General features: G+C 39.2%; 1 protein-coding gene across 1 annotated transcript; it reads right to left on the bottom strand.

The window, feature by feature from the left end:
- Nucleotides 1-8433: 8433 nt before the first annotated feature.
- LOC114462904 (trace amine-associated receptor 3-like) lies at nucleotides 8434-9551 on the bottom strand. The gene is made up of 2 exons (XM_028445994.1): nucleotides 9379-9551; nucleotides 8434-9241 (listed from the first exon to the last, which is right to left on the bottom strand). Exons 1-2 carry the CDS (start codon nucleotides 9549-9551, stop codon nucleotides 8434-8436), a joined length of 981 nt encoding a protein of 326 aa, XP_028301795.1.
- Nucleotides 9552-12648: the final 3097 nt, after the last annotated feature.

The following is a 12648-nucleotide window of genomic DNA, read 5'->3' as shown; positions in this document are numbered from 1 at the left end:
GAAGAGTTCTGGTCGTCCTAAACTTCTTCCATTTAAGGAATATGGAGGCCACTGTGCTCTTAGGAACTTTAAGTGCTGCATTAATTATTTTGTAACCTTGGTCAGATATGTGACTTGCAACAATTATGTCTCTGAGCTCCTTCAGCAGTTCCTAGTGTGCCTTTTCTAACCAAGTCCAATCAGTTTAATTAAACACAGCTGGACTCCAAAGAAGGAGCAGAACCATCTCAAAGAGGATCAAAAGAAATGGACAGCATGTGAGTTAAATATGAGTGTCAGAGCAAAGGGTCTGAATACTTATGACCATGTAATATTTCAGGTTTTCTTTTTTATAAATTAGCAAAAATGTCTATGTTTCTGTTTTTTTTCTGTCAAGATGGGGTGCTGAGTGTGCAATAATGAGGAATAAAATGAACTTTTCTTTATTTTAGCAAATGGCTGCAATGAAACAGAGTGAAATATTTAAAGAGGTCTGAATACTTTCCGTACCCATGGTATACTGTATATACATGCAGCTGATAAAATTTGCAGCTTGTTTCTCACTAAGTCTTTTACATTCCTTGATTATTTAGATTGAGCCTAAATGCTGCCACTGAGCCTGACTAGCACAGATTTGGCGCTAAAATGCTTAAAAAAAAAGATCAGATTCTGAGCGTGTGTACATTTCACATGAGGACAAAGAGACTAAACACAGATAATTGTTCTGGATGGTCAAGGATGCTTTAAACTGAAGTCACAGGCTGCTCCTTTTGCAAAAATATTTGTTCATTTGTTCTCTAAAAAACAAAAGAAAGCAAGTTAACTTTACATTTTACAAGGTTTCAATTGTAACACTGTTACCAACAAATACAATATTTTCACTTCTAAAATCCTTTCTTGGTTTGAATGCCCTTAATTTCAGGCAGCAGCTGCCTCTTTTAATGAACACTGGTTTCAAAGTGACGATCATTTACCATTTCCTGTTTCTTTTTAATAATCACTAATATTGCATCTCATTCTGTTATTAAACATCTCGGTTTTCATTGATTCTAAGGACTTGTCTTACTGTGCTCTCAGTCAGTTTCAGACCCTCCAGTGTGCCCCCTGGTGCCTTATGCGGCTTGGGGTGTGGTCGTCCGCCCTGGGCGGGCTGCTCCTGGTGCTGCATCCGTTCCGGGTCCTCCTGGCCTGGGGTCGGGTCCCTGCTGGCTCTGGGCTCGCCGGCGGATGCCCGCCGGCTGCCCGTTCGGCGTGGCTCTGGTCGTCTGCTGGGCGTGGGCTTCGGCTCCTCCGCTGGGGTCTCGGGCGGGGAGTTCTCTGGACCCACCCCTTGGGGGGCTGGGCGCGGGGGTGTGGGTGGTGGTGGGGGGCTGGGGGGCCTTGGGGGGCCTTGGGGGTTGGGGGTTGGGATCGGTGGCGTGGTGCGCTGGGTCCTTGGCTCCTTGGGGCCTTCTCGGGTGTGTATGGGGGGGCAATGGCTGCCTCTCGGCTTGGGATCTTGGGGGCGTTCGGGGGGCTGCTTGGCCGTGGGGTGGTCGCCGGGGGCCCCTAGATTTCCCGCTCTTTCTGCTGGCCCGACTGCTTCTTCGGGCCCGGGGGCGGCTCATGGGTTTTGCAGTAGCGGTTCTTGGAATCACATTTGTCATGGACGCACTGGCCTCGGGCTGTGGGATAACACTCATACTGGGCTCAACCATAGACACGTTGTTCCCAAATACCTGTTTTATGGAATTTCCACTCACTTCTTCCTCTGCTCACAGCCACCACCATTATTCCTAAGCCGCACACTGGTCACCAGACTGGCTTGATAACACAACAATAAGCACAATATACACAACCACAATTTCACATCGCATCACTTGAAACTTATTGACTATTCCCCACCCATTCATTTTCCTATCTTGTATCCCTCCTCCCTGTTAACTCCCCCCCCACCCCCCTCACCCCACTCCTTTTAACAGGAGAAATATGTCTAAGTTTTTAGACTAAACCCATCAATGTGAAACCAGGGAAAAGTGAATTCGAACAGCAACATCTACACCATAATCACAGCTTTAATGAATCAGAGGAATCAGAGATTACGTTTAACCTTTTATTCAAAATTCAACAATTAACACAGTCAAAATATCAATTGAAATGGGATAATTAAATCATGATAAAATGCATTTCTAGGCTAATAAAAGTGAGGATTATATGTAATAAAATGAAATCACTATTCTAGGAGAATGCTCGTCTACTAAATATTGAATAAAAATGCAGGATACATATTTGAAAAATAAGATCATAAAATAAAAGAATAAAATCATAAAGAGAGCTCATAAAACAAAGGGGAAGACAGACAGGGGAGACAAACAGACATAAATGAGATGAACTGTGTGTGGAACATGTTGTTCGCAGCTGGGTTAGAAAATGGCTCGTGGCTTACCCCAATGGGTCGCTGGCCAGGCTTCTTTTTCGGCTGTCACCTGATGCTGGATTTGTCCGAACCAAGCAGCTGTTGATTCCAAAAATCTAACTGTTTCAACTAAAAATAAAATGAAATAAATGAAAAGGTGGGGAGGGGAAACGCGTTGAGCATGAAACGCCAGCATCCCAAAATTTTGGGAGGTTTTCTTCCTTTTAAAAGATTATCTTTGAGACTCGCCTCCCAAGAAGGAAGCTTCGTTGATTGGTTTAAAGTTGCCAGCATCTCAGCTGGCTGCCTTTGGGTGTGTCTGGGGTGTGTGTTTATGTGAGACAAAGACGAACAGGAGGGATTTAAATTTAAATTTAAATTTATTTATTGGAGGATATGCCCCTTGAGATGGAACATCTCGTTTTCGAGGGGGTCCTCAACTTACATAAAATGACAGATACAGCAGAGCAGACAATACAAAAATTCAATATTTCAAAAATAATAAATACAACAAAATATAGATAAACACACACACATACACATCCACACACACACAGTATACTTTTAACAGTTGCTCAAAACAGTAAATATTTTATACAAAAATAAATAAGTAATAATAGTGATTTCATTAATAGTAGCTATCTAATGATAGTAAAAACTTTCATTAGATTAAATGAATAAAAAGGTTTAGGTTACATAGCCTAAAATCAAAAACACTGACAGATATTCTGGAGATGGAGGATAAGAGCATTTTTAAACAGAGACAGAGAGGTTAGAGAGCGGATCGATAATGGGAGAATGTTCCAGTCAAATGGAGATTTATATTTGAATGAAAATTTACCGACTACTTTTTTGACTCTAGGGACTACAAGATATGGTTGATCAGCATGACGCAAACTGTATGACGATCTGAAAGGAATTATATATTGTTTTAAATAATCAGGAAAACTTAAATTAATACATTTAAATATAAATAATAGCCAGTGAAGCTGTCGTCTAGATGATTCCTAGATTTACACATAAACCATAATAATGAGTTCAACATATGCAAAAAAATCTTTTCGACATCATATCCTGAAATATCATGTATTACGAAAGAGTTTGATACCAAACACGACTGGAAAATAGCCTAGTATCACTTCGGGAACCGGTTAATGAATTTTACTTGTAAATACTCTATTTTAGCTCCCACGTGAATGCATACTTCTGACGGGCACTATATCTATTTCATTGCACAGCTCTCTTCCAGTTTGTGCCAGCTGAGTTTGGCCCTGATCTCGCTCCTGTGGACTTCTCTTTCGAGGAAAAATATATTTTTACTGTTACTTATTTGGTGATGATGTCGTTTCAAAACGTTAGTTTGTCCGTACACTATTTAGACCGGACGGACCTCACCCGGAAGTGAGTGACGGCAATGGCTGCTGTGTTGAAAGCTACAAATTTCTCTGCAGCGCGTGTGTGAGAGAAAAAACATATATTACAGAAAAATACACCAAACGACAACAAAAATATGAAAATGACTCAAAATGCACTGAACTAAATACACTGAAATGACAACAGAAATGCACAAAACTACACCAAGAAAACAAGCTAAAATACACAAAATTACTCCAGAATCACACTACAATGGCAACAAAAACAATAATTATACAAAAATTTCACAAAAAGATAAAAAAAATACACATAATGATGACTTAAAAAACATACAACAAAAATAAGAAATTGGCTCAAAATACACAAAACTAAATATTTATACTAGAAATGCATAAAACTAAATATTTACACAAAAAATACACAAAATGACTCCTGAATCACACTACAATGGCAACAAAAACAATAATTATACAAACAATGCACAAAAACACAACAGAAAGATACAAAAATACCAATGACCCCAAAAAACATACATCACAAAAATGTGTGTGTGAGTGGATGTGTGGGTGTGTGGATGTGTGTGTGTGGATCAAATATCTCCCAGACGCGGTGCGAGTTCGACCTGAAACTCAGACGATGGGTTCCAAATACCTCGAGTGTGTGTATCTGTTATTTTGGAGTAATTTGGTGAAGCAAAACGGTCAAAACATTAATTTCAAAATTACGGCTCCCTCAGTAAGAGCGCGCTACTTCCGGTTCCGGGTTCATGACGTCACCATGTCGCAGGTTGTTTGGGTTAAAAAAAAAAAAAGGTCAATATTAAAAACGTTTTTGTACAGCTAAAAGTCATTAAAGCTAATATTTCATGGTTATTTATAATTATTCCTGTGATTCCAAACTTCCTTTAAATCTCCGGTCACGGACTTCACTTCCTCCTTCGTCTCATGACTGTGAGCAGTGGCTGTGTTGACGGACGTTAATCGACCTTATCACAAACTATCTGGTTATTCAGACAGAGGAATGTAAGGTTTTTGTGGGTCCACAACACGGCTCTACTTTGATTATTATAGTTTGTTCTGCGCAAGGTAAGTGTTCTTATAATATTCTATGTGCTAAGAAAGGATGCTCGCAGCTACAATGTAAACACACACGGCTGATGCGGAGCACACAGAGCCGTTTAGAGAGAGTTGCGACTTTGGTGTTGCAAAACATTTATTTTTCGCGGTACTTCCTTGTCACTCTTAGCAAGACGCGCGCGCTTGTGTGAAGATAACGCACGGAGGAGATGGATGGAGACACACACACACACACACACAAACACACACACACACAGTATTTTTAATAAAAAATATACTAAATAAGTAAAATAAAACTAAAAACTAAACAAAATGTATACAAAAATTACACAAAATTACAACAGAAATGCATAAAGATATACAAAAATGCTCCAAAAACACACTAAATGACTCCAAAAAACATTACAGAAAAATACATCAAACAAAAAAAGTAAAAATGAGTATAAAAAACAACAAACACATTTATCATGTCTCATGTCTCATAAAATTAAACCATTTGTAAAACGTTTATTTTTCGTGTTACTTCCATGTCTCTCTTAGCAAGATGCGTGTGTGTGAAGATAACGCACGGAGGAGATGGATGTAGACAGACACACACACACACACACACACACACGCGCAAACGCACACGCACACACACACACACACACACAGTATTTATAATAAAAATATACTAAATGAGTAAAATAACACAAAAAACTAAACAATATTAATACAAAAATTACTCTAGAATAACACTACAATGGCAACAAAAAACAATAATTATACAAAAATGCACAAAAAGACAACTGAAAGATAAAAAATACACAATGATGACTTTAAAAACATACATTACAGAAAAATACAACAAAAATATGAAAATGGCTCAAAATACACAAAACTAAATATTCATACAAAAAAATACACAAAATGACTCCTGAATCACACTACAATGGCAACAAAACAATAATTATACAAAAAATACACTAAAACACAACAGAAAGATACAAAAATACACATGACTCCAAAAAACATACATTACGGAAAAATAAACCAAACAAAAAAATATAAAAGTGAGTAAAAAAAAACTAACAACAAACACATTTATCATGCACATGTCCCATAGAATTAAACCAGGAAAATTGCACCCACTTTTTGCACCTGCAATTATACCCCTTATGCTCCCACATGAATGCATACTTCCGACGGGCACTGTTCTAGTCTATACTATAACTCCAAATACCCCGAATGTGTGTATCTGTTGTTTTTGAGTAATTTGAGATTTCAAAATGTTTATTTTAATTTTATTTCACTTCTGGATGGCCCGAAATGAAACCTATTCAGCTTTTGACCTTAGGGTGTGAGGGGGCGCTAGCGCACCATCTATATCTATTTCACTACACAGCTCACTTCCGGTGCATGCCATTTAGTCCGGTCACAGTCTGTGTCACGACACCCGTCCATTGGGTGGTAGTGACTGCAGTGTTAAGTCAGATCAGTAAACGGTGCTACATAGTTAAGCCTGCCTGATGATTACTGCAGCTTAACTCACGACACACCTGCCACTACAACTAACTACAGAAAATAGATAAGTTTAGTGACAGTTAGGCAGAACTACTGAAAATAGATAAGTTTCGTGAAAGTTAGGCAGAACTACTGAAAATAGATAAGTTCAGTGAAAGTTAGGCAGGCACACACACACTAAACGACAACAAAAAATATGAAAATGACTCAAAATACACAAAATTAAATATTTATACAAAACCCCTAACCCTAACCCTACACCAAATGACAACAAAAACATGAAAATGACTCAAAATACACTAAACTAAATGCTTATAATCCCACATGAATGCATACTTCCGACGGGCACTGTACATTACAGAAAAAAATAAATAAAAATGAGTTAAAAAAAAAACAACACATTTATCATGCACATGTCTTATAGACTTAAACCAGGGAAATTGCACACGCTATTTTACTTTGCACCTGCAAATATACCCTTTTATAATGCTACAGAGTATGTTGTTATTATTATGCCCATAATTGACAACTCTTCTTAAGCTCCCACTATATGAATACATACTTCCGACGGGCACTGTACTCGACTTCAAAAAAACATACATTTACAGAAAAATACACAAAATTACTCCTGATTCACACTACAATAGCAACAAAAACAATAATTATACAAAAAAACACATGACTCCAAAAAAACATACATTACAAAAAAAATTAAAATAAATAAACAGCAAACATTTATGCACAAAAAGACAACAGAAAGATACACAAATATACATGACTCCAAAAAACATACGTTACAGAAAAATACACCATACAAAAAAATATAAAAGTGATGAAGTCATGCACATGTCCCATAGAATTAAACCAGGAAAATTGCACTCACATTTTGCACCTGCAAATATACCCCTTATGCTCCCACATGAATACATACTTCCGACGGGCACTGTACTAGTAAACATAAATGTCAAAAATCCTGTTATGCCTCTTTTTTACTATATGGTTGCAGTAGATACCTTAAACTAACTTTTGTGATGTTTTCTGGTATTTTAAGCACTTTTAAAGTGATGAAACATTTAAAATAGCATTCTGTGGGTATAAAATTATCTGAAAAGAGTGGAATAGGACAGACAATACTTGCAATTTCAATTACTGCAGAAACCATTCCAATAATGTTTTCATTTGTAACTTTTCAAACATAATATAGTTTCTTTGTTCTCACTTCTTCATTGGGACACATCTCAGAGAAGGCCTGGGCAGTGTCCTTGTGTGACAGTTCACCACAGGGGGTCAGGGGTCAGTGGAACAGTTCTGTGATCTCACAGCATCCCAAAGACATCTGTTTGTAAATGAGGGAGAAGACGGCTGTTCTTCCCCTGTGTGGAGTCGTAAAGAAGGTTCGTACTGAACACTTCAAAGTGTTGGGCCAGTCTTTTCGGCTGCGTTATTGGGTTCATAGGCCGCATTGTGGGGTTAGCTATGCACCTCAAAGTTGCTGGGGCAGTTATGTTGTAAACAGTTGGTGATAAAGAAACAGGCTCCTTGGTTAATTCCTGTTAGAAAGAGGGTCTTTAGGCTTGATGTGGTTTGGTTCCCTACAAAAGAAATAAAAATGATATTCTAAAAATGTCATTCATGGCTAAGATTCAGTAAAATCATCCTTTAAACTTTAGTGTTTATATTAACTATTTCTTAGTTTCACATGATCTCTCTTGTTCACATCTGTGGGATTCAGAAAGTATTGTATCATCTTCATTTGTGAAATTATTGTAAAATCCAAGTTTGACATAACATCATTTCAAAGATCAACAGCACATCATCCTCAGATTACATGTCAGCAGCTCTCTCTCTTTACAGTATGTTGGCCTCACTGGAACCAGACTTCAAGATATGATGAGAAAACACTATTTCTGAACCAGGGGAAAAGAAACACAGAGATCATTGGGTTCACACAGCCACGCTCAGGCTATTGAGTGTTTGTGTGATTAATGCACACTTGTTCATGTAACATACACTGTAGATTAGACTCATCATTACATGAACTCATGAATAAATAAATCATCACAGTTTTAGAGTGACAACTTTACACATCAGCAGCTCTCACTATTTCTACATGATGTTGGCCTCACTGGAGCCTGATTTTAGGATCTGAAGAGAAAGAATATATTTCACACATTTCCTGAACCAGGGATAAAGAAACACATAGATCATAGGATTCACACAGGAGTTAAAGTAGTACAAACATAAAAAAAAAACAACAGATGACCCATTCACAACTGCAAACCTGGCAGAAAGTACAACAATATCTAAAGGAATCAAACAGCACAGAAACACAACAACCACTACACCTAAAACTCTGGCTGCCTTCAGCTCTGACTTGTTAACCTTCACGGAACCCTGACGTTTCACCACTGCAACATGAGAGTGCATGGCCCGGGCCTGAGACACAGCCACCACAAACACTCTCACATACAGGATTATGATGGTGCTGACAGGGAGGATGAAGGTCAACAAGAGATGCAAAACTTTAGCAACAGGATGTGTATATGTCACACATTCTCCAATGCAGGAATTAAAACCACCTGGATGTTTCATATTATCTAAATGTGCCAGAGTATAGAGAGCAGAACTGAACCAACATAAAACAACACTCATCCTTGCTCTGTTTACGGTGACTTTAGTGGCATAGTGCAGAGGATCACAAACAGCAATGTAGCGATCGATGCAAATGAGCACAACAGTTCCTACTGATGCAGAGGTGGTAACAAGACCAAAAACTATGTAAAAAACACACCATCCTGCACTGAGATACCAGCAGCCATCCATGATGAGGATCTGAAAAATAAAGATGAATCCTACACAGAAATCTGAGACAGCCAGAGAGAGGAGGAGGAAGTTGGTCGGGCTGTGCAGCTTCCTGGAGGAGTTAGAGAGCAACACACTGATTATTATATGAAGTGATAATTGTCATCAAAGCTGAAAACATCAGGAGTCAAACACAGAAACATTCAGCAACAAGATAACAGTTCATAGAGCAACAGGACATGTCATTACTTGAAGTGGGAGATGGTGATGATGACCAGCAGGTTGAGGGTCACAGTGAGCACAGAGATGGAGGACAGTATAATGTAAAGGAGCACATACACTGAGTGAGGGCGCACAATCCTCCTGCATGAGGAGTTTCCCAGGTGTGGATAGCAGAGCTCAGCTTCATCAGGTGTGATCATAGTGAGGAGAACAAGCTGCTGAGCTCTGCAGAGTTCTGCCTCAGGCTCTCTGATGTTGACCTGATAAGTTATTACTGCTCCTCCTTCAGTCACAGGGATGTGGAGGCTGGACCTGAGGACTGGACCTCCCTCAGAGACCCACTACTCTCCTCATGATGTCACTCTACAAATGTCCCCAAACATGTAACTTTGATTGTGCTCCACTACCTGGTTCTGAAAATAGTTTAGTAGGCATTACACTCTGTGGGGCGGATTCACTAAGATCTGAAATAAAAGGTGGTAAACCACCGTTGCTCATTCAACGTGGAGAGGTGAGTGCACAAAGGCACAAAATGACTTGGAGGCTGTTGAACTTCTCTGTCTGCTGCCCAAACCTTTAATAATGTAGAAAAAAATAAAAATAAAATTGTTTTTTTTTAAAAACAGAAAACGTAAAAAAACAACGACTTTTAACCCCCCCCCCCACCCCCCCTAATTTAATACCCCTAAACCTTTAGTGAATCCTCCCTGTTTGTTTACACGGCAAAAGCATTTTAGTGGTTGAAAACGTAACTTTTTAAAAACGGGCTCCAGATGGAAGTTTTTGAAAACGCTTCCCTCTCCTTTTTCCTGTCAACAGGGAACCCACACTCTCTGTTTCACGGGCATGTGCTCTGAAGCTGCAGTGCCTCATTCAGGAGCACTATTCATGTGCATCATTTTTTGGAATTTAACTGAACTTCTTCAACAAAGTGTTGATTTACTAAGAGTAATATCAGTACTAGGGATGTAACGATTAATCGTAATGCAGTTAAAAATCGATTCATGAAAATTGAATCGCAGTACTTTCTTTAACCAGTTTTTTATCCACAAGTGTAGGCGGCGGGCGGAGTCTGCTAATACTTTCTTTCTGGCCGCCTTCTACTCTTAAATATGTTAATAAATGATTCATTACCCCTAAAGCACCGAAAGAATATCTGTAATATTACTTGAATATCTGTAAAAGTCACGTTTTTCTATTAGCTCTGTCTGCTAGCATAGCTTCTCTTCTTCACTGCAAGATATCTGCATGCCAACCGACCACTGGATTACCAGCGCCCTCTGCTGGTCCAAACAAATATGACGTAAATCAGTGCAATCACGGTTTTTTTTTTTTAAAGTCCAATTGTTAAGGCACAAAATACATTTTCAGTTGCACTTTTAAAAGAAAAAGAACTATTATGCAGTTTTGCATTGTTTATTATAGAACCAGAATTTAAATTAATAGGCTTCATTTTCATTTCTATTATTGCTTTATTTATTTCATTCAAGATTTATTTTTAGTTAAATTGCATTGTTTTGAATTGTTTATCAAGGAATTCTTTTGACAATGAAAAATAAAAGGAAAATAGTACAGTATTTTCTAGTTTTTTTCCCAAAAAAAAAAATTGTCTACAGTCCCATTTTGTAAAATAAATCGTGAGAGAATCGTATCGTGAACCCAGTATCGCGAATCAAATTGTATCGGGAGTTGAGTGAATCGTTACATCCCTAATCAGTATTGTATTTCAATCTGACGACAATCACAGTGCTGTACTCCTACCGAGGGCTTTAAATATTTGCCCGAACCCAGGGTCTTTTTAACTCTGGTTGGATTTTGGCTAGAACGCTGCATGATGAATAAATGGTCAGATGATAGATGATGTGTTTCGAATAACAAAAAAGATGCACATGATGCTTAGGAGGTGAATGAATTGTTGTCCTTTGGTACATGAATATATAATACTAAAAATGCATAAATGACTCGTTGTGTTGTTGTGTACTGTCACATATGTAAAAACAGGTTGCGGAGTTGTGTGCGTTGTAGCAGTAAACCGGTACGTATCATGTGCATGCCGATTTGTCGGGAAGCAAATGGGTTCAGGTTTAAATATAGATTTTGTTTTGTTAGGGTTTGGGCCCTCACGGGGCAGGACAGGTCTAACATTGTTTGTTTAAGCTATTGGTTTAAGCTCTATTTTTACTTGTGTTCAGAGGAAGTGTCTCTGTGCATATGCTTATTTTGGCTCGTTGCAAAGTCACACCACCTGGCATGTCTACTACATCATTTGTTATGTTTCCTGCAAAGCAAAATGTTGTATTGTAAACAGGGCCTGAGTTACACTCCTGCAGTAGAGCAACTGAGCTAAGTGAAGGCATTATTCTGATTGGGCCTTGCAGCTCCTGCCACTGCTGGCAGGGGAGGCTCAGGCAACTGTGCTGGCACTACTGGCAGGCCTACTGATTTGAAAGGTTTGGCCTCAGGCAGTGGAACTTCCTGTTTACATTGATGTGGCAGCTGCAGTCAGGGAAGTCCGACAGGGAACTAAGGATTGTAAATTGGGTGGCGCTGATGGAGTTTTTGGTTTCCCGACCAGGACCGTGGCCAAGTGACCAGTGACAAGGACAGTGCATCATCTGGCTGTGCATGGCCATATTGGGGGGAGGTAAATAACCACTTGTGTTTTTTCTGCCTTGGTCTTACATACAGGTTTATTGAACAGAGCTGTAGGGGCAGTTTGACCCATGAGGAAGGAGGAGTCAATCATCCTGTGGCCTAGAGCTGAGAGGGTCTATACAGGACAGGTGAAAAGAAGTGCCTGGAATGGTCGATGCCCTCCGCTACTACTCCTGGGATGTAATTTTAACCTCAGTTCAGACCATACACCCCTCCAACGGTGCGCCATGTGATCCACTCTACCAACACAAAGGTCACTCTGTGGTATTTGGCTGTACAGGCTATTAAGTTAAAGGTCCAGTATTATATTATTTTTCACCCATCTCCATTTGTTCTAAGAACCCCAACAACATAGTATATATGCATCCCTTTAGTCTCATTCAGAAGGTCAAAGTTGAAAGAGTTCTATTTCCTCCCTCCCTTGTTTTTCCACATTTTGTAAAAAGTGAGTTGGATTTTTCTCATTACTTGATGTCACCTCGCAGAAACTCCTCCTACTGACAATCCTGGCTCCTCCCACCCTATAAGAATGTAAGGTCCTCACTCTCAAACTACCTCACAGCCAATACAAACACTTCGGTTTAATATAGAATCAGGGACGGGGCTTCAGGTGGGGCTGGGAGGGCTTCACGCACCCGGCCC

Source organism: Gouania willdenowi, chromosome 5, assembly GCF_900634775.1.
Source record: "Gouania willdenowi chromosome 5, fGouWil2.1, whole genome shotgun sequence".
Lineage (NCBI taxonomy): Eukaryota > Metazoa > Chordata > Actinopteri > Blenniiformes > Gobiesocidae > Gouania > Gouania willdenowi.
This window is presented reverse-complemented; position numbering and strand designations above follow the sequence as displayed.

Bases quoted from the DNA above. Each gene is read 5' to 3' on its own strand.
- LOC114462904 (XM_028445994.1), bottom strand. From the start codon at position 9,551: ATGATCACACCTGATGAAGCTGAGCTCTGCTATCCACACCTGGGAAAC. The intron at 9,242-9,378 runs GTAATGACATGT...TAACTCCTCCAG, and splicing joins ATCACCATCTCCCACTTCAA to GAAGCTGCACAGCCCGACCA.